The 20,402-nt window shown below is 48.4% G+C and overlaps 1 protein-coding gene across 1 annotated transcript in view; it reads right to left on the bottom strand.

The window, feature by feature from the left end:
• Positions 1-20,402, bottom strand: part of MTOR (mechanistic target of rapamycin kinase) — a 135,071-nt gene that overhangs the window by 69,338 nt on the left and 45,331 nt on the right. The window contains exons 21-28 of the mRNA XM_086715675.1: positions 18,665-18,832; positions 18,073-18,185; positions 17,581-17,743; positions 16,364-16,456; positions 15,504-15,650; positions 9,873-10,015; positions 7,105-7,267; positions 6,853-6,998 (exon numbers count right to left, since the gene is read on the bottom strand). Of these exons, the coding sequence (XP_086571801.1) occupies positions 6,853-6,998; positions 7,105-7,267; positions 9,873-10,015; positions 15,504-15,650; positions 16,364-16,456; positions 17,581-17,743; positions 18,073-18,185; positions 18,665-18,832 (1,136 nt within the window). The remainder of the gene's footprint in view (positions 1-6,852; positions 6,999-7,104; positions 7,268-9,872; positions 10,016-15,503; positions 15,651-16,363; positions 16,457-17,580; positions 17,744-18,072; positions 18,186-18,664; positions 18,833-20,402) is intronic.

Consider the following 20,402-nt stretch of genomic DNA (forward strand, 5'->3'; position numbering starts at 1 on the left):
TTGTACCTATAGTTCTTGGGCTGCTGGGAGCCTATTTAATCTTAAAAACAAGAACGCGGGGATTTTCCAAGGAACAGAGTGAGCACAGAAGAGGTGCGCTGCAGCAGGGCATTCCCCAGGACAGGCATTCAAACAAACTCCCCGAGGCAGGCGGGGAGTCTGAGGTGCCAGCAGCCGGCGCAATACTGCCTGGAAAGTGAGGATAAAAAGATCAGGGGGTTAAGAGAAGAGCAGGAAAAGCGTAAACGCCTCTGGCAGAAGTAGCTAATAATTCTCTCTCTCATCTCCTCTAACCCCACAACTAAAAAAACATCTGAAGCTCTAGGCACCAAAGGCTAAAATCAATAAGTGGGCTCACCTAGAACTAAAAAGCTTCTGCACAGCAAAGAAGCAATACGTTGAAAAGACAACCTGCAGTATGGGAGAAATGATTTGCCATCTATAGCCCCTCGTGAGGAGTTAATATCAAAATATATAAAGGAATCATACGACTTAATAGCAAAAAAGTAAATATTCCCAATTAAAAAACGGGCAAAGGTCCTGAATAGACATTTTCCCAAAGAAGACATTCGTGGAATGGCCAATAGGTACGTGAAAAGGTTTTCAACATCACTCATCATCAGGGAAATGCAAACCATCCAATGAGGTATCTTCTCATACCAGGTATGATGGCTGTTATCAAAAAGGCAAGAGACAGCAAGTGTTGATGAGGATGTGGAAAATAGGAAACCCTTGTACATCGTTGGTGGGAATGCAGATGGGGAGATTTTTAAAAATAAAATTACCATATGATCCTGAAATTCCACTTCTGGGTACATATGCAAAGGAAAGGAAATTAGTATCTTGAAAAGATGTCCGTATTCCCATGTCCACTGCAGCATTATTCACAATGGCCAAGACATGGAAACAGCCTAGGTGTCTGGTGACAGATGAGTAGATAAAGACACACACACACACACACACACACACACACACACACACACACACACAGGAATATCATTCAGCCATATAAAAGAAGGAAACTGCCATTTATGATGACATGGATGAATCTGGAGGGCATTATGCTAAGTGAAATAAGATAGAAAAAGAAAAATACCATATGGTATCCCTTACATGTGGAATCTAAAAAAACAAAACAAAATGAAACAAAAACCATAACCCCCACCTGATTCCACAGAAAGAACAGAACCATGGTTGCCAGGGGGTGCAGAGAGCTGGGGAAATGGGGAGACAGGTTGAAGGGCATAAACTTTCCACTGTAAGATGAGTAGATTCCAAGGATCTCATGCACGACATGGGGACTATAGTCAGTGTTGCACATTTTAAAGTTGCTCAGAGTGGGTTTTAAGTGTCCTTATCACACACACACACGAGTTAACGATGTGAGGTGATGGATGTGTTAATGATCTTGAGCTTGATAAGCATTCCATAATGTGTATCAAGTTATCATGTTGTACATTTTATTTTATTATTATTATTTTTAAGTGTTTATTTATTTGGGGGGGGAGAGAGAGAGAGACAGAGAGAGAGAATCCCAAGCAGGCTCCATGCTGTCAGCACAGAGCTGGATGCGGGACTCAATCCCATGAACCGTGAGATCATGACCTGAGCCAAAACCAAGAGTCGGATGCTTAACCGACTGAACCGCCCAGGCACCTGCCTTCATGTTGTACATTTTCAATATATACAATTATATTTATTAATTATTCCTTAACAAAGTTGGGGTGCAAAGCATCTACACCGTCCTAATCCAAACCTATAGTTGCTAAAACTTACTCCTATTTTTACATGTACACAATTGCGTAAACAGAAGTGTAAATTTTTCGTGACAATGTTAATGTTGGAGGACGCCTCCAGCCACTTAACCTACGGTGCAGATTCTGACCAGGACCACCACTTTCCAAGCACGTCTCCGGGTGCAGCCAGAGGACAGACACCAAGGATTCAGAGAGGAGCCAACACAGTCTCTGGCCCTAAAGAGGACAGAATCACCAGGAACCAAAGGAGAACTCAGTGTCACCCCAGAAAGTAAAGCACATTCTGTTTCATCCTCCACGAGGTATGCTGCTGCACGGCCACCATGGAAGTGCCGGCCCGTTTTTGGTCTTAATTCTGCTAATCTCAGTCAGAAAATTCTTAAAAAATGGGATTACTTGCTAGGGGTTGGGCAGTGATGAAAGCATCCAGCTTGGATCAGACACTTTCTTCTACTTTGGGTGAGAAGCAGGTCCTGTGGACTGAATGTGTGTGTCCCCCCCAAATCCTACGTTGAAGTCAATTCCCAATGTATTCGGAAGCAGGGCCTTTGGTAGGGGATTAGGTCACGAGGGTGGGGTGGCTCACGGATGCAATTAGGGCCCTTATGAAAGAGACCCCAGAGAGCTTGAGCTCTGCTTTCAGCCACGTGAGGACACAGTGAGAAGGTGGCAACGTGGCAACCTGGAAGAGGGTGCCACCAGTGCCCAACCGTGCTGCTCCCTGATTGTGGGCTGCCCAGCCTCCAGAGCCGTGAGAAGTCAAAGCTGATTAAGCCCCCTGGGCCATGGCATTTTGTTACAGCGGCCCGAATGGACTGAAACAGGAAACTGGTACCAAGATGCGGGGTGCTGCTGTACCAAACACCTAGAAATGATGAAGTGGCTCTGGAACAGGGTGATGGGCAGAGGCTGGGAGAGTTTTGGGCTGCGTGCTAGAGAAAGCCCAGACTACCGTGAATGGACTCTCAAAGGCAAATTCTGGTGAAAGCTCAGAAAGAAAAAAAAGAGAAACACAGAGAACGCTTCCGTCTTCTTAGAGAACATGCATAGTTGTGAACAGAATGGTGATAGAAATAGGATGGTAAAGGCCATTCTGACGAGTTCTCCGACGGAAAGGAAGACGCGTTATCGGGGAATAGAGAAAAGGCAATCCTTGTTATAAAGTGGCAAAAATTTTGCCTGAGTTGTGGTCAACGCCGTAGTGTTTGGTGGAAGGCAGAACTTGTGAATGATGACCCTGGGTATTAGCTGAGGAGATTTCTAGGCAAACTGAGGAGGAGTGGCTTGGTTCTTCCTGACTGCTTAGAGTAAAATGAGAGAGGAGAGAAGCAACAGCGAAAAAGGACCCGGGACTTAAAGATTTGGGAAATTCTCAGCCTATCTCTACTGTGAGAAATGAGTGCGTGCATTTGGGGAGAGCACGAAGGGCATGGCCACGTGAGGCTTTGCTCAGGGGACTGGGTGTCATGAACCATGGACCTAATCAGCTACGCCGGCAGGAAAACTACCACACTGAACAGACGGGCAAAGAGACAGGAGGGAATGAAGGAAGGCTGTTGAACTTCCTGGATTTTACAGGACGGGACTGTGGAGCTATTTGGCTGTGAACAAGAAGAGAATGATCCTGAAGTTGATTCAGAGATCAGCAGGGCTGCCTGCTTGTTTTCAAACAGGAGGACCATTGCCTTGCTTTTAACAGGCCCGTGAACTCTGCCCAAAGCTGTGGGGGTAGAGCCACCACTGGGCTGTCTAGCCGGCGGAGCTGTGGGGCCAGGACCTCTGCCCAGCAGGTCCAGAAGGCAGACCGTTACCCAGAGGGCTTGGAGAGCAGAGAATCCAGCCAAAAGCGATTACTCCGGAGATCTCATGAAGTTTGCCTTGCGTGGGACCTGTCACCCTTTCCTTCTTCCCCGTGTCTCTTGGAATGGGGATGGCTCTCCTGTTACTGCCCCATCAGTGTATTCTGGAAGCATGTAACTTGTTTGTTTTCACAGGTTCGCAGCCAGAGACAAATTTTGCCTCAGGATGAACTGTACCTAGATTCTCCAGTCTATCCCTGATTTAGATGATATTTAGATGAGACTTTAGAGCTGATCCTGGAATGGGTTGACTTTGGGGCTGTTGTGATGGAATGGATGGATTTTGCATTTAAGAAGGACATGCATTTTGGGGGCCAGGAGAGGAATGCTGTGGACTGAAATGTTTATGTCTCCCCAAATTCCTGTGTTGAAGGCTAACTCCCAGTGTGATGGGATTGGGAAGTAGGGTCTTTGGGAGGTGATCAGGCCATGACGGTAGAGCCCTCACAAACGGGATTAGGGCCCTCATAAAAAAAAACAGCCTGGGGGCTCAGTCGGTTGAGCATCCAACTCTTGGTGCTGGCTCAGGTCATGATCTCATGGTTTGTGAGTTCAAGCCCTGTGCTGGGCTGTGTGCTTTCAGCACAGAGCCTGTTGGGGATTCTTGCTCTCCCTCTCTCTCTGCCTCTCCCCTGCTCACGCATTCTCTCTTCCTCTCAAAATAAAAATAGACATTAAAAAAAAAAAAAAAAGCCCAAAGAGCTTGTTCTCTGCTTTTTGCCACTTGAGCACACAGAGAGAAGTCGTCCGTGGGGCAACCTGGAAGAGGGTGCTCGCCAGAACCCAACTGTGCTGGCATCCTGACCTTAGACTTCCCAGCTTCCAGAACTGTGAAAAGTGTTTCTTGTTTAAGCCCCCCGTCTATGGCAATTTGTTACAGTGGCCCCCTGAGTCAGCAGGCACTAGACCTTAACCTAATGCTACAGGCTAACCAAGTAAAAGCCGGTGTGTGTGTATGTTTACAAATAATTCAATACCATTTAATCCTCTGTTCCCTTATGAAGCAATTATACTTACTGATATATACAAGCTTTGAGGAGATGGGAGTAGTTTATAATGTCTCACTGTGAGCCTGGTTTGAGGATTACATGTGAGATTTAATTTGTCCTGGAGTAAATAGTAGAAACGTCAAGAAGTAGGAAGTCAGACCAGTAGCAAGAGAACAGTACTGTTAGCACAGCACAGCTTTTAAATACAAAAACAAAAACTAAGGAACAGCTGTGCAAAGACATTTTTGTGAACAGGTAACCTGATTGTTTCAAAGAGAATTTAAGGCAGTCGACTCAAAGATATATACCAGAATAACCTTTAAGAAAGGGCACAAACAGTGAAGGGAAAGAGCAGGAAAGACAAAATAAAGCTGGGAGGAGAGAGGGCAGCAGACAAAAGAGGTCGAGGGTCTGTAGTCTGTTAGAGGTCAAGTTAGAGTCTATTAGAGGTGGGCCAGGACCCGAGCTGTGAGCTCCCCGGCAGCCACGGCGAGGAAGGGAGTTCAATCTATCACTGAGGAGCCGTGTCTCCAACACGGAACCCAAGCAGTAACTCAGGGACACGCAACCACCAGCAGTGGGACCCCTGGGAGGGGTTTCCACGAGGCTCAGCTAGAGGACTGGGGTGGTGCTGGGCGCACATTCTCTAACAGCACCTTTGCCTAAGCCTGTTTCTTAAAACTTTCTGTGGGGACAACGATGGCAGAACATTGCCATGGTGCATAGGAAGTGCAGTTTTCAGTGGGAAAAGCGGCCAGTGGAAACAAAAGTGATGTTATGGGAAGATGGGAGGCGGCACTGTGAACTCGGCTCAGTCAGGCCGGGACAAAACCAGAGCTCAGAGCACTGGCTTCATCTGGGAGCACAGGTTTCTATTTGTCTGTGTTCTTAAAGTCAAGATCAGTCTGCAGGGATTTCTGAGGACTCATTTCCAGTTATACTGGCATAAGAAGTTAATGACTTTCTTGGACACTTTTCCAGGCCTCTGACTATACCTTCCTGTTACAAATCCATATACACACTAATGCTTCTGTGATTGTTTCAAATACGGAGAAAGACCTGGGGTGGCACCAGGGAGGTTTCAGAGAGCTGTCAAACAGAGAAAGCTCAGCAAGGAAATTGACACGCAAAACTGGTTCTTTGACACTGAGGTTATTATATTCAGTTGCCAGATTTTCTATCAGTTATCAAGGAAGACAATATTACCAAAGCCGGGGGGGGTGGGGTGGGGGGAGAAATGCAGGTTTTCACATCTGCTGGACCTAATCTGAAATGGAAGCCGACCCCAGAGGATGGCATGTTTATATCTGTTGGTATGTGATATCGTAGAAATCAATGGTCTCTCCAAGTTCACTTCACTTGGACAAAAACATGACTCTCTTGCCTTTGGTCACTTTTTAAGGTGTTTAAAGGAATACTCAGCATTGACTCAAAAGCAGGCCTGGCAGGGAAGCTGGCTATTTGATTATTCTCTCAAATGAAGGAAGCATCACACACAGCAGACTGTTTCAGCCACAAAGGAGGTACTTATTAGCTGGGTGATTTTCCCCTAAACTATCTGTAGTGAAATAATCAACCGTGTTAGCATTTACATGAAGATAATTAGATCCCAGAGTTAATATTCTCTGATAATCATTAGGGGAAGTGAACAGTTCTCTGGGAGCTGGAGCTAACATTTGAGGCTGCTTCTAATTTCGTAACAGCAGAAAATTTATTAAACAACCTATTTTTGTCCATGCCCAGAAGACTCAAAACTGTCTTACGAGAGAATTCATGACCAAACCAGGGGAAAAGATCACTGAGTCTCAGACTTCGCTCTGCCTCTTAGATTCACAGAACCCCAGAGGAGGAAGACTCGGGCAGCAAAACCCCAGTGGCCCTTGGGGCAGTGGAGCCAGTACTTTACTCCCACCAGAGAGGGCGATGGAACCCCCGTGTCAAATCTATCGCTCCTAGGCTGCTACTGCCCCGGAATCGCTTCTGGACTGATTTCCCTGGGACAAGCAGGCCCAGGTTGGAAAACAACGGAAGCCCATGTGCTGAGGGTTAACAGAAGTGACAATTACAGCTCCGACAGCAGGGAGAGCCGTCTGCAACCACATCGCATTTAAACGTGCTGGCCGGACCGGGCGGCCGATTTCACGGAGCAGAAGTCTCCGGGTGACGGCGGTGATTTGGTACCAGGCGGCAGAGGGGAGAGAGGTCGTTTCAGATGAAGGTGGCAATTAAAAAGGGTTTCGAGCCTACCTGATGAGAGACTCTAGGATGGCAGGGGTGGGACCTTTCTGGAACTCCAGCTCTTTGTAGTGTAGTGCTTTGGCATATGCTCGGCACTTGGCGGCCCTCTCGCCCAGCAGGACGATGCCGTTGTCGTCTCTCAGTGGCAGGGGGCCCTAGGGCAGAACAGAACCCACAGCGTAGGAGCGCGGCGGCCGGGCCACTTCTCCCTCCCACCTGGCTCCTGTCGGGCTCCATCTGGACAACGGCGGAGCATCTCACCTTGTCACTGTGTTCCATGAATTCAGCCAAGTTTAAGAGAGTTTGCGTGACTTCGGCGATGTCCTGCGAGGTGAGGGCCAGCTCGATGCTCCTGATGAGTTCATCCTGCTGGTCTTCGTTCAGTTCAGACCAGCAGGACACAAACGCGGCGTTGAAAAGATCCCTGAAGGCGGAGAGAGCAGAAAAAGATGTTGGCAATGCCTCTCGTGCCTCTGCCTGGTGCCATCAAGTCACACCCGTCAATCTACTCCCGGTGTCACTGACTTTGCTGGGACACACAGACAGGTGCTGTCCATCAGAACTTGCTGGAAACGCTCTGTATCTGTCTGATACGGTAGCCACTGGCCACTGAGTACCTGAACCGTGGTGAAGTGTGCCTGAGGAACGGAATTTTAAGTTCTGTTTAATTTTAATTCCGTTCGTGCAAGCACACGTGGCCAGTGACTCCTGTATTTACAGCGCAGGCACAGACGCTGTGCGCACAGCAAGCCGTGTGGGGGTGCAAGGGGCAATAGCCTGTCTCACAGGCACGTTTCTTAGCAGAGTTCGCATTTTTTCTCTTCAGTGGGCGGGGGAACGAACAGAAAGGGGACTTCCAGCACAGAAGTTGGCATTAGCCGACTCAGAATATGATCATCTCCAAAGGATTCTTGGGATCCTTCTCAGGTAATGTCCAAATTCCTATGATCGGAAGCGGCAGAGGCAGCACCTGTGACTGCTTTTCAAAACACGACCAGAACCCTTAGCTGAATGGTCACAGACACAAAACAGGACTTAAGAAACTAGAAGCGTTAGCGAATAGAATCCCGAAGGATCCCCTACGCCAACCTCACCACTGGAGACCTGGAACCAGAGGTGTCATTTCTAACATCACTACGACTACTTTAAATCATCAAAGCATCACACGAACAGACATATTTGCCGTGCCCGACGACATCTGAACTTTAATCCCATGCCCTTTTGTGGTGAATGTTGGGGGAAGGGGCTTGGAAACTATAAGATATGCTTATAATGGATGGGTTGAGCATTTCATGCCTCTACATATGCTTTTTATTACACATTAAAAAAGGTTAAACCAGACCAAGTATCTAATTTTGGAATCTTCTGGAAAAAACAAAATGTGAAATTCAAAGGATAACACGAAGACCAAAAGAAGTCCCGTGTAAATTAAGAAATAAACTTTCTGACCTACATCCAAGGCCAAATGCACACAGTTGGCACTACAGTGATAAACGCATACGTGCACGTTTTATCACAAGCCTCTTTTGGATGACGTTGTGTTTGAACATGACCTGGGGCAGAAGAGAGATACGCTCCATCAGCTGAGCATGTGAAATCTGCACACTGTGCGACCAGGGAAATCCTAGGAACTATTTTTAAAGCATAAAAAATAGCATTTTATGCCCCATTATAAATAATTATCCGTCATAGAAAAATCTGGAAAACAGAAAAACATTAATAAAAATACTCCTTAGGCCTTCCTACTTAATCACTGCTGTATTACTTTCTAATCTCTTCCCTCTGTACAAGTGTTTTTAATAGTTGAAATCACACGCACCATCATGTATTCCATTTCGTTCGTTTACATTATACTGTAAATCTTTTACATGCAGTGAAACTTTTTATAAACCAAATCTTCAATGGCTGAGACTTATTATTTAAAACAGTATTTTTTTATGGCAAATTCTATTTCTCAAAGATGGCTGCCACAGTCTCTCTTCTTCCACATGTTCTCCTAGAATCTTCCTACTCTCCTGTCGATGGACAGCATAATCTCCTCCCCTTGAATGTGAGTGGGCTTCTGTGACTGCCTTGAACTACAGAGTGTGGCAGAAGTGACACTGTGTGACTTCCAAGGCCACGTCATAAAAATATCATACACTTCTGCCTTGTTCCCTTGGGGACATTCAGTCTTGAACCCGCCAGTATTCTGTGAATGATCCCCACAGAATGAGCCACACGGAGAGGAACCAAGGCTCCTAGCCAGAGCAGTTCCCACTCAAAAGCTCCAACGGGGCGCCTAGGGGGCTCAATCGATTAAGTGTCCGACTTGGGCTCAGGTCATGATCTGACGGTTCGTGGGTTCGAGCCCCACATCGGGCTCTTTGCTGACAGCTCGGGCCTGGAGCCTGCTTCGGTCTCTGTCTCTCCCCCTCTCTCTGCTCCTTCCCAACTCATGCTCTGTCTCTGTCTCTCTCTCTCTCTCTCTCTCTCTCTCTCTCAAAAATAAACATTAAAAAAAAAAAGAAAAAAAAAGCCCCAACCTGCCAGACGTGTGGATGAGCCACCTTGAAAGTGGGTCCTCTGACCCCCGGACAAACAGCCCCACTGACACTGAAGCAGAGACGAGCTGTCCCCACAGGTCACGTCCAAACTGCAGATTCATGAGCAAAACGAATGACTGTCGTCGTTTAAGACCAGTAAGTTCTGGGGTTATGTGTAATGCAGCAGTAAAGAATTAGAGTATCATTATTATCGGAAAGCAGTTAGAGTAAACCGTTACATCGTTGTTTTCAGAGTTGTAAAGGACGTTGTAATTAAAATTCTGGACCTAAATCTCAGCAAGGTTAAGATGGGTGCTTTTCCTGTGACATGAGCTTGTTCAATTTGCCTTTTTATTTTTTTCCACCACGCGTTGGCAAAATTAAAAATACTAGCCCCTTTTACTGCTACCGCTGATAAAAGGGAACTTATATATGGTTTTCTCTGTGCTGAGTCTCTTGATCCCACACTGAAGCGGGGGAGGAGGGCGGCCGGCCACGACATACCTGGCCATCGGGTTGTAGGCCTGAGCCAGGGCCCAGCACGAGCGCAGGGAAGGTGAAGACGAGTCCTTCAGGAGCTCCAGACTCAGCCGCCTCAGCCATTCTAGCCAGTCATCTTTGGAGACCCTTCTGGCAGCTCCCCAGGCCTGCAATCCCCAGGCGACAACGGAAAACCATCAGCTTCAAGGGCCAGTTGTGAAGAGCCCTCATCTATTTAATGATTATTCTGTCTTTGATTTATGAAGTCGTTACCTCCCGTGACCAAATTCCCTCAGAGCGCAAATACAAAAGAGTAACATCTAATTAGCAGCCATAAAACAAAAGCGGCAACCTTTGGAATATAGCACGATAAAGAAAAAGACTGTTTTACAACTCATTTGTGCCGGACCCTACCTCTATCAGCAAAGCCAACAGCTCTACAGACCCATGATGGATGGGGCCGTCACACGCAGGGTGCGTTCAACAAAGCCTAACGGCCCCTGCAGTGTGTGATGGGCCCTGGGCCCTCTGCATGAGGACACTGGCCCACCTGACAGCAGAGGGTCACACAGGGAGAGGGAAAACGCTCAGGTTCACGCTACCGTGAACCACGTTACGATTGGGCGAGCCTGAGCCCAGGGCGCACGGCACTGTGGTGGAATGGGACAGAAGGAATAGAACAGATCCAATTTTTACTTTCTGATCTATTCCCTCCAACTTTCCTCAAGACTCTGAGCATTCCAGGCACAAAGGGTTATGACCAGGGGAAGCTCAGGGAGTGGGGCGGGAAGGTCCAGCCTCTGGAGCTCGGCAGCTTGAGCTCAAACGGCTGTTATCTAACTCACTGGCTGTCTGACCTCGGGCAAGTTACTTCTCTGTGCCTGTTTCCTCACTTGTAAAATGAGGGCAATAGGTCCCACCTCATAGGGTGTTTTAAGGATTAATTAGGTTGAATATGTGTAAGAGATTTATACCAGTGCTTGGCACAAAGTTAGCGCTCCTGTGAGCACCTGTAACTGCGAAGTCAGGCACACCAGTGGGAATCCTGGATCCGCCACTCGGCAGGTGTAGCACTCTGGGCAAATTACTTGTGTTGCATCTAAGCCTCAGTCTTCTGCATCAAGGGATAAAATACCTAAAGTGCCCGGCTGGAAGGGAAGAGCAAAAAATGATTGCTATTATTATCAAAATGACATTTCTTTAAACTGGCCTAACCCAATTTTTACAACATACCCTTAAAAAATTTTTATGTTATTTTTTTGAAAGAGAGAGAGAAAAAGAGAGAGAGAGAGAGAGAGTGCAAGCTGGGGAGGGGCAGAGAGAGAGAGAGGGAAAGAGACATCCCAAGCAGGCTCCACGCCATCAGTGCGCAGCCTAACATGGGGCTTGATCCCACAAATCTCAAAATCATGACCTGAGCCCAAGTCAAGAGCTGGACACTTAAATGAGCTTGCCACCCAGGCACCCCCAAAATATATTCTTAGAAGATTTTCCAGGGGCACCTGGGTGGCTCAGTCGGTTGAGCGTCTGATGTCGGCTCAGGTCATCATCTCATGGCTCGGGAGTTCGAGCCCCGCGTCGGGCTCTGTGCTGACAGCTAGGAGCCTGGAGCCTGCTTCAGATTCTGTGTCTTCCTCTTCCTCTGCCCCTCCCCCACTCATGCTCTGTGTCTCTCTCTCTCTCTATCAAAAATAAACATTCAAGGGGCGCCTGGGTGGCTCAGTCGGTTAAGCGTCCGACTTCGGCTCAGGTCACGATCTCATGGGTTGTGAGTTCGAGCCCCGTGTCGGGCTCTGGGCTGACAGCTCAGAGCCTGGAGCCTGCTTCGGATTCTGTGTCTCCCTCTCTCTGCCCCTCCCCTGTTCACACTCTGTCTTTGTCTCTCGCAAAAATAAATAAACACTAAAAATTAAAAAAAAACAAACACATTAAAAAAAAATTTAATAAAAAAAAAAAAAAAAGATTTTCTGGCAGAACAGACACATGGATCTTCCCTAAACTAGGGAAACTGAGTAAACTAGAGCAGAGGTTCTCAAGCGAAATTGTCCAGGGAATGAAAGACATCCCCATGTGCTACACCACCTAACCATCAACAACTCAACCTCTCACTTCCCTGGGGTCACCTGGAGACCTGCAGTGGCTTCTGATGAGTTATCAGTGGGTGACATCATATAAACTATTATTTTATGTCAGAAACTAAAAGAGAGATGTTACGAGACAAACTGAAAAACAACGTGCATGATTCTCAATGATCGTACAATGAGAACCCTGAACCCGGAAGAAGACTGACACTACTTACTTGACTTTTAGACCTTGTTCTATTGAACAAAATGGGAGCATCAAGTTCTTTTCTATCCAGAGGCTTGTGGCTTCCTCCCTACACAAAAGATCTCTGGACAGCTGCTCTGCAGTGCATGGCATTTAAAAAAATTTTTTTTTAATGTGTATTTATTTTTTTTGAGAGAGAGAGAGAGAGAGAGAGAAAGACAAAGTAGGAGCGAAGGAGGGGCAGAGAGAGGCGGAGACACAGAATCCGAAGCAGGCTCCAGGCTCCGAGCTGTCAGCACAGAGCCTGATATGGGGCTCGAGCTCATGAACTGCAAGATCATGACCTGAGCTGAAGTTGGACACCCAACCAACTGAGCCACCCAGGTGCCTCCCCTCCAAAAAATTTTTAAATGTTTTTATTTATTTTTTTAGAAAGAGACAGAGTATGAACAGGGGAGGGGCAGAGAAAGACAGGGAGACACAGAATCCAAAGCAGGCCCCAGACTCTGAGCCCGAGGCGGGGCTTGAACTCATGAATCACAAGATCATGACTTAAGCTGAAGTCAGATGCTTAACTGACTGAGCCATTCAGGCACCCTCCCCCTTCAAATTCTTTTTTTTAATGTTTATTTATTTTCGACAGGGGATGGAGGGGAAGAGGGAAGGAGACAGAGGATCTGAAGCGAGGATCCGTGCTGGCAGCAGAGAGCCCGATGTGGGGCTCGAACCCACAAACCGTGAGATCATGACCTGAGCCCAAGTTGGATGCTGCACCCACTGAGCCATCCAGGCGCCCCTTCGGTGCATGGCATTTTAAAAGCTGAGGACATACAAAAGGGAGGATCACTAATGTCTTTTCCCTCCAATGACGTGAAGTCGAGCCTGGGTAAGGCGGAGGTGATTCAGCACGGTGGTTAAGAGACTTGACTCTGTAGTCACGACACCCAGGTCAAATCCTGGCTCCACCACTACCAGCTGACGTTGGATAAATTACTTAACCTTTCAGGGCCTCAACATCCATGTCTGTACGGTGGTGACAGCAATGACAGCACCTAACTCATAGGGTGAAGGTTAAATGAGTCAATGTACATAAAGTGCTCGCACCAGTGCCTGACACGTTGAAAGCACTCAACAAATGTCGGTAGTTATTATTGCTATCGTTCTGGTTAGCGTTTGAGAAATGGTAGCAACTGAGTGCTTGGAAAGCTTAGCTTCACGGACAACTGCGCAATCTAGCAGACAGGCCAAGTCCCCCATATGGGCCTTTCATTGAAAACATAACCCACTCTTGCTTCTCTGGGGTCTGTAGTAACTGTTGACACCTGCCACCGTCCCTCTGCCGCCACCCGCCGTGGACTGCCTCAGCCGGTGACGCTGGCGCATGTTGAGAGGACATCAACTCATTCATTTAGAACGTAAGCCCAGACAGCCTCTCCTATGACAGTAAAGCTGCTGAAAATCCTGGCGGGCATCCTAGAGGCATGTACGAATGGTTTTTCTATCTCTGGTCCCGTGTAACTCCTCTATTAGCACAGCCAGTAGAAAGATGGCCGAGGTGGCGCACTGTCGCTCTGAAAGCGGCTGAAAGCAGGGGCCGCGCTGACCCCGAGCGCTCGGCACGCGAGTACGGGGAAGCACAAACGGGTCTGAGAGTCCGCGCCGGAGATCCTGCTGAGGGCTTCTGGACTGGCTCTGTTCTCTCAGGTGAGATAAACTAGAGGCTCTTTCTTCCTTCTGTTTGGCAAGGGGGACGCTTTTTCTCCAAGTCTTGGGTAGCAAGCAAGCCTTCCTGGAAGCAAACTAGACTACTGGGGAATTTCCTAAAATAGCCTGAACAAAGCTCTAAGAGAAGGTGGACAGCTGCCTGCTTGGAAGGACATTCTGAACCCAGGCGGGCTGAAAACACATCTGGGTGGAAATGTGCATCTGGCCTCTTTGCCCGGCCCCTCCCTGAAGTGTGAGGTGTCAGCAGGGTGGCCTCGACAACCGCCCGGGAGTGCCGGGTGACTGGTGACCTTTTCCTTCTCCTGGAGTCCCGGGCTAGCAGGACACACTCCACAGAGGGACAGCAGTGTCATGCCTGCCCCAGGGGTCTTTCACCACCTCCCTCTCGGATCATCCAATGTTTCTCAGCAGGGGTCACTTTATAGCTGGCTGTGCGGGTGCAGAAGCCTGGCTCAACAGTCAGTGATAGGCCTCAGTGGTCCCAAGCTGTGTGTCAACACACACACACACACACACACACACACACACACACACACACACACACACGTGTTCAAATCGTTACGGGCTGGGCCAAAAGCAGAGAACAGGGCAGCTGGGACTCAATCCTGCCCAGTTCTTTATCTCGGTCCATGCCACACTTGAAGGGCAGCTGCTGTGGGGCAACTGCTAATGAATGAAGACTCCTATGATGGTGAAGTCCAAACAGGGACTGCTTACAGTCTCCAGAAGCACTGACACTAATACAAAACGTGGGAAATAAGCAACCCGGTGTATGTATTTAAAAGTCAGGAATGTCACGATTACTCTGCTCTGATCGACTGGTGATGCTTTGAACCCGCCTATTTTTTAAGTGGATGGCTGGTGGCATATATGGTGAGACTACTGGTTATATCCCAGGCTTTTGTCAGCACAGAGAATTCGATATTTGTCTGCAAAGATCTAAAGGATCTTGCTGGGGGTGTCTGGGTGACTCAGTCAGTTAAGTGTCTGACTTCGGCTCAGGTCACGATCTCATGGTTTATGAGTTTGAGCCCCGCATCAGGCTCTGTACTGACAGCATGGAGCCTGCTTGGAATTCTCACTCCAGGCCCCTTCCCTGCTCGCTCTCGCTCTCACTCAAAACTAAAATGAAACGTTAAAAAAAGAAAAAGCTTGCTACTCAAAATGTGGTCCGTGGACCAGCAGCAGTGGCCTTACATAGGACTCTGGTAGAAATGCAGAACGTAGGCCTGACCTTGGACCGCCTGAGTCTGAGCAAGTATCTTCCACCAGCTGCCAGCATTCGGCGAGCCCTGTGAGTCTCGGGAGGCCGAGAAGCCCCGCTTTAAAGGGCCTGCATCAGTCTCGGTGCTAACTAAGGAGCTCACTGGTTTTGTTCCAGTCATGTAAGAGATGAGAACGTTACTCACAACGAAGGACTCTATCAAAGCTCCAAGGAAGTTTAGAACTTTGTTCTACATTTACCCTCTATTAAAAAAATGTGTAATTTGGACACCTAGGGACAGACAAAATGACCTAAGTTCATGGTACCTAGAGTTTCAGAAAAACGCTTGGGCTGGTCTTTGGTTGTTTTACGCTGGTGGCAGCAAGAGCTAAGAGTTCTAGACAAGAGAGAAGAGCAGGCCTCTCCTTGCCAAGTCCCCCCAGAAAGCATGGACTTGCCTTTTGAAGGTTGATGGTGCTGACATGCAGTTTCTTCATGGGTCCTGTTTCTACCGGCCCACTGGCCAACGCATCCCCTTGGCCACTCCTCAGCATTCGATGCTGGTAAATCAAAGGGTCCTCTTCTTCATCAGCAAGGGTGTATCCCTGCAACCAGAGATTCACAGAAAAACCCTGCAGCTCCTCCCAGTTTGGAAAACACCCTTAATTAAACCCCAGGAAGGTCCCACCTTCTGGAAACATCAGGACCTCAACAAGAAGGAAAAAGTTAACGCATGGACAAAACGAACCACGGGTCGGCTATACTCCCTACTGCAGACCCATCTCCTCTGGTCACTCTTGGCCACACTGACCGCACGGACTCCGTAGTATGAGCCACGCAGCTGGCGAAGCCCCAACAACTGGGGGCAGTGATCAAAGGGACAAAGTGTCAGGAGCAGGGGTGGCAAACAGTCCCTTGCCTGGCTTTGCTTGGCCCTACAGCCAAGAAGAGTTTCCTCATTTTCCGATGGTTGGGAAAAAGAACAAACAAAGGAAGATGAGGATTTCGCGTAACACACGCAAGCTGCTAGAGAAGCACGCTATGGTGACCGCAAGCAAAAGCGCACCGGCAGGTGGCCGGGCTCATTCCCGTCCACACGCGGACAGCCACTTGCGAGCCGGGGCGGCAGGGCAGAATCATTGCATCAGAGCCCAGGTCGCCTAGAGAGCCGAGCAAAACTGGCTATCTTTACAGAAATGGGCTGCCCGTCGCCGGTTCGGAACTAAAAAGCTAGATGTGCTCCCACAGCTAAGACCACGTGAATACCAACGGGAAAAGACAACGGGGGACTCCGAAACAGAAAGAAAGTGCAGTTCACCTTGACGATTCTGCAGATGAGGACGTCATAGCGCTGATGGTTGATTCGGTGTCGTACCAGGACTTTATTCACCATTGGAATGAAAATTTGGTACTGAGAGAGAAGAGGGAAGAGGTCAGAGATGCCACTCCGAAGAGTGGGAAGCAGAGAAAGGATTATTACCACCACTATGTTATAGCTAGTTCTTTTGGGTTTGGGGTGGCTTGGTGTTATTCAGAAGAATCATTTCTCTCTGTCTCTTTCACACACGCACACACGCACTACATTGCTAGTCCCCAGCATCTTCCATCTGGGCTCCTGCGATGGCCTCTGTGCTCTCTCTGCTCCCCCGCTTGGCCTAGTCTGTTCTTCCACACGGCGCTGAGTGTAATCAGCTCAGATCACAGTATCCCTGTGCTCCAGAGCCTGCAAAGACTTCTAGACTTGCCTAGGGTAAAAGCCAGAGTACGTATTATGACCCACGGTAGTGATGTGCAAATTCTGATGAGCAGCAGAATAACCTGGAGGGTTTATGAAACCAGGGACTGCCAGGCTCCACAGGCAGTTTCTGGCTCAGGTCTGGGCAGAGGCCCGAGAATCTGCATTTCTAACAGACTGCTGGCAACTGACACTGACACTGTCTGTCCAGGGACATCTGAGAACCGCTGGCCTATTGCATCTCTGTGCCCCACTGCCTTATCTCTATGACCTGAACTCCAAGGCCTTTCCCCTGAAGCTCACTCCTCTGAAGACACATGCCTTTCTGTGATTCTGTAGACCCTTCAAGCATGCTGCCTCCTCACACCTTTGCATTTGCCACTCCTTCTGCTGGGATCCAACCCTGTGGGCTCACTCGGATTTTGATGTTTACATCTCTGCTCAAACGTCAACTCAGGAGAGAGGCCTTCGCAGTCTACCCTAAATACACAGCATCCCTCCCCCACTGACACTCTATGCTCTTATGAGACAGGCTGTGCTTATTAGCTTTGCCTCACTGGAATCTAAGCTCCATGAGAACAAGGACACCATTCTGTTTACTGCGTTACCCCCGGAACAGCACTTAGCCCACAGAGGTGGCTCAAGAAATATTTGCTAAACAGATGAACAAAAAAAGCAAACAACTTTCAGTTCTCTGACAGTTGCTGAGACCTACAGACTAACATATAGAGACCTTCAGAGAGAAGGTCATCTTCCCAAAGCCGGGAGAAGAGCACGTTCACACAGGGGTGCGGCCTCACCTTCTTCCCCAGCTGAAAGACAAGCGAAGACAACGTGTCCATGGCCGTGGGACGCAGTTCCGGGCTCTGGTCCAGGGTTCGAACGATCGGGTGAATGATCCGGGAGGCGTAGTCAGTGAAGTCCAAGGACTCTGTGAGGCGGTCTACCGTCTCTAACGCTGCCCTGCAATTGTTAACAGACAGTAGCTGCTAACATACGGTCCTAAAGTGCGAGTAGTGGCTGAGGGTTATCTTAACAGCACCAAACAGGAAGGAATGGCCTCTCCGGTATCACATGACATGGATCCAACATATATCCCAGTGGGATGGGGACAGCTAAGATTTCCATCAACCTGGGACATTTCTAAGCTAAAATAAAGGGAGCTGAGGTATCAACAACAACAACAACAAATGGAAAGATGGCCTGGGAACTTAAGAAAAGGACATTTTCAACAGAACATGAAAGGCTTAACTGCGGTTAGTGATGGTTAGTCCCAAAGGGCAGGTGCGTACTTGCGGGACGGCAGGGGGACTTCAGGGGCATCAAACAGCTTCACGATAGGAGGCAACAGCAAGTGCAAATAGTCGTCCAGGTTGGCGCCGAACAGCTGGATGGCAGCCAGCAGCTGCGAGAGGGAGCAGAAGGCTGGTGATGAACAAACACAGGCAGGCGCCACGCATCTAAGCACACGGAGGGGGGTGACGGTTTAGGTAACTCCAAATTCTGTGGGGACTCGAAAGGCCTTCAGTAAGTGGTCTTGAACTACATTCTTTTGGTAGCACTTCCCCCCTCTTTCATTTTGCTTAGGGACTGTTTTGCTTTCTCTGAGCTTATTTCAACTGATAAGGAATCAGCTGGTAGACAACAGAGAAAACTGGTGTGGGATAAAACATTCACCACGAATAAGCCATGAAAGGAGACAAAACACAAGGATAATCGAGGGAGGACTGTAAACATCCTGTTAACTGCACGCCTCGGGAACCAGCGTTCTTTCGGATGGAGCATCACCCTGTCACTCAGAGCAGGGTCTCGGCTCTTAGCTGATCATCCCCGGACTGTGAGGGACGCTGGCAATCTCTCTAGAGGACGCCCTCATGGACTCACCTTGATGGAGACGATGCGGCCTGGGCTGTTGTCATGCATGAAGACACGTAGCATGTGTGGGATCAGCTGAGGCAGATAGAGCTTAAATTCGCCCCCAAGAGCTACCACGATTTGCTCAATGAGAAGAATGATCGTGCTCTGGATCGAGGTGTTCATGACCCAGAATTCCTATAAAGAGGGAAGAGACAGAAAAGCAAAGCCAGGCGCCCTTCTGCCGAAACATGAACCAAGGAACTGAGATGGTCCAAAAAGAAGGAAATACGCAGTGAGCGCGGTCTGCCCCGTGACAGACCCCTTGCCTAACCCTCCTCTCCCCGGGCTTCTTTGTAGCCCCTGTCACGGTCACAGTGCGCAAATTAAACCGCCTTTCCCTGAATGCAACCAGGCTGCTTTGCTCTTCTGTGCTTTGCCTGTGTTCTTTGCCTAGAACTCCTAAGACCGCTAAGCTCCCGTGGTCTTTCTAGCCCCGGCTCAAGCCTCACTTCCACGAAGGCTTTCTCGCTCTCCTCCCATTACACGCTTTGGGTCCCTCTGCCCTCCTCTTTTCTAGCACCTGTAATACTTAATTTTCTTTGCCACCTTCCCTCTACTAGACTGTAAACTAATCAAGGGCAAGAAGCCCCTCTGAGCCATCTCTGTTTCCCCAGAATCTAGCACAGCACCCGGCAGAGTCCAGCCACCTGAACACGTTGACACAGTGAATGAGTGACTAGGCTTACATCACTCGAGGGGCCCCCAGGTCACCCAGGGTGGATTCTTTACTTTGGGTACCACCTGGTCTCTACCAGGGGTAACTCCAGTGTTAACAAGGTTTCCTGCCCCTTCTGGATCTAGACTTTGCTACACGACACCTGCCATTTGTCCCACATCATTTTCAGGCCTGGATGATGCCACAAAAGGAGCGCTTTTTCTATACCCAGAGAGTCATGTTCCATATAAGTTACTAAAAACTTGGCTGATCGGCCACAGATCCTGCCTTGGTACCCCAAAATTGGTCTGAGTTTCTGACTCCAGGAAAAGCTGTCATTTCAAGTCAACTCAAAAAGAGAGCTGCCTACTACCTTGCCTAAAACCTCTGGAGAGGGAGACTTAATGATGACAGAAGTTGAACTGATGATGGCAACACACACATATTAATACTTTAGGGCCCCCAAATAATTCAGGAAAGTCAAAGGGGGAAAAAGAGAGAGAGAGAGAGAGAGAGAGCGCGCTCCTCAGAAGAAGGACTTTATAGAAGCCTAAAGTATTTTTACTACAACTTTGAAAAAATCCTAATAGTTCAGAAAGTAAAAACCATACTAAAAGATGCTGGTAAAACTTGTATTTCTCTCTGCTCGGAGAGAGAAGTATTCTCTCTGAAAAAGCTATTTTCTCTAGACCAAAACCTCTGCCGAAGAAACACCACAGATTTTATGACCTCCACGGTTTGTCTGATGCTCGCTCACTTGGACCGCACTGTGCCTTCTTCAGAGAAAGCCCACCCACCTTTCTGCTGCGCTACTATGGGCTTCTCTACCTCGAAGAAACCAGGCAGCCCGCCCAGGGATCACTGTTAACAGAGACTGTTCTCGTCCCAGGCTCGGGGCGCTCATGAAAATGCCCAGGATCAACAGAAAGGAAGAGCCCTGGACTACCTTATCTGTCTTGGAGGAAATGAAAGCTGCATTTTGCAGGTGTGAGGCTCCCTGTGTTTTGGGCCCAAGTCTTTTTTTGGGGACTAGGTCCCCGATGAGTCCAG

This window comes from Puma concolor, chromosome C1, assembly GCF_028749965.1.
Source record: "Puma concolor isolate L17-30 chromosome C1, mPumCon1.1.hap2, whole genome shotgun sequence".
Taxonomy (NCBI): domain Eukaryota; kingdom Metazoa; phylum Chordata; class Mammalia; order Carnivora; family Felidae; genus Puma; species Puma concolor.